This window comes from Fonticula alba (assembly GCF_000388065.1).
Source record: "Fonticula alba strain ATCC 38817 unplaced genomic scaffold supercont2.8, whole genome shotgun sequence".
Lineage (NCBI taxonomy): Eukaryota > Rotosphaerida > Fonticulaceae > Fonticula > Fonticula alba.
In genome coordinates, this window is record NW_009242978.1 from 302494 (window position 1) to 304096 (window position 1603).

Below are 1603 nucleotides of genomic sequence, written 5' to 3' on the forward strand. Positions count from 1 at the left end.
TTTGCCCCCTTCTCGCCCAGACCCAGATGGTGTTGGAGGGGGGGGGGGGAGGGCCAGGAGGCGGTACATATGCGCACCTCGCCGGAGGCGTGCACCGCCAGCCATCCCTCCTGGCCCGAGGACAGGACATCATGGAAGGGGAAGACAAACAGCCGATCCTGAACGGGTGCCGAGGGAGAGGATGGCACCGAGGAGGAGGCGGCGGCGGCAGCGGAGGAGGGGCAGGGGGCCGCCGGCTCCCCGGGGGATTCCTCTTTGATCTCTTCCTTCACTGCCGACTTCGGGGCCGGGCTCGAGACTGGCCCCGATGGCGAGGACGGGCCCGCCGTCGAGCTGGCAGTCGGACCGGATGCCGGAGAAGTGGCCCAACGAGTGGAGTGCATGGCCTCCACCGGCAGGACATGCTGCTGGGCAGCCGGCAGGGGGCTGTACGTGGCGGCCACGCTCGGCGAGAAGTGGCCCGCCAGGTGGAAGGCCCCGGAATCGAACATGGTGACCGGGTCACTGGCGGGCTTGCTGGGGCCCGGGCCTCGACTCGGGGCGAGAGGAACCATGTGCAAGGGGCGCGCCGCGGAGCTGCCCAGCCAGAGGGCGGCCAGAACCGGCGACCCGGGCTTGGGGGCCTCGCTTGGGGAGCCGGGGCCCGAGGACCCCGGCGTCAAGGCGGTGCTTGGGGAGCCGGGGGCCCGGCCTGCTCGAAGTGAGAACCCCTCATCCAGCACCCACCCGGCGGGATGGTCCTGTGCCGGGGGGGGGGGGGAGGAGGAGGAGAGAGGGAGGGAGGGAGGTAGAGAGAAGGTGCGCGAGTGAGCCAGAGGAAGAGGTAGGCGCGTGCTGGAAAGACTGAAGGCAGTTTGAGCAGGGAGGGGGAACCCCCAACCAAGACATACCGCCGGCCGAGCCCAGACGGTCAGATCGCCCAAAGAGCTGCCCAATAGGAGGCGGCCGTCGCCGGAGGGGTGCCAGGCAGCGGCGGACGGCCGGGCGGCCGGCCTCATAGGACATGCTGTTGCCGCTGCTGCTGCTGCTGCTGCTGCTGCTGCTACCGGTCGGTCCGGTGCATAGCGCCACCAGTTGGTCGAATGCCGAGCCCCGGGGGCCGGCGACTGCCCGAGCCCCGGAACGGCGACCGACGCCATGGGGCCCAGGTGCAGGGCATTGACGTCGGCAATGAAGGCCGAGCAGCCGGCCGGGTCATGCGACGTCAAGGTCGACCCGGCCGGCGCGCTGAAGAGGACACGACCGGATCCCGGGCACCAGGCCAGCACAGGCCCATTTGGGGAGGCGGCCAGTGCTGAACCAGCTGGATCGCTCGGCGACACGTCCGCCATGAGCCCGGGCACATCGTCACCGGGGGAGATGCCCGCCGCGGGGGTCGGGGCGACGGCCCCGGCCCCGGCCCCGGCCCCGGGCCCGGGCCCGGCCCGGCCTGGCAGCGAACCCAGCGGGGCCGGGCAGTGGAAAAGCGGCCCAGCGGCCTGGAGCATTGTCGTGGCAGCCTCCGGGGCCGCGCACCCCGCGAGGAAGGGGGCCACCGGGGTCATTGAGAAGCAGGAGGATGGACTGAGGGAGGAAGGAGCTGGAAGAGGGGATGGGGGGGGGG

At 71.9% G+C, this 1603-nt stretch overlaps 1 protein-coding gene across 1 annotated transcript in view; it reads right to left on the reverse strand.

Moving 5' to 3' along the window:
• H696_04739 (hypothetical protein) overlaps positions 1-1544 on the reverse strand; it is a gene marked incomplete at both ends in the record, with an annotated part of 10266 nt that extends 8722 nt beyond the window's left edge. The window contains 2 exons of the mRNA XM_009498602.1: positions 78-740; positions 891-1544. Coding sequence (XP_009496877.1) covers positions 78-740; positions 891-1544 — 1317 coding nt within the window. The remainder of the gene's footprint in view (positions 1-77; positions 741-890) is intronic.
• Positions 1545-1603: the final 59 nt, after the last annotated feature.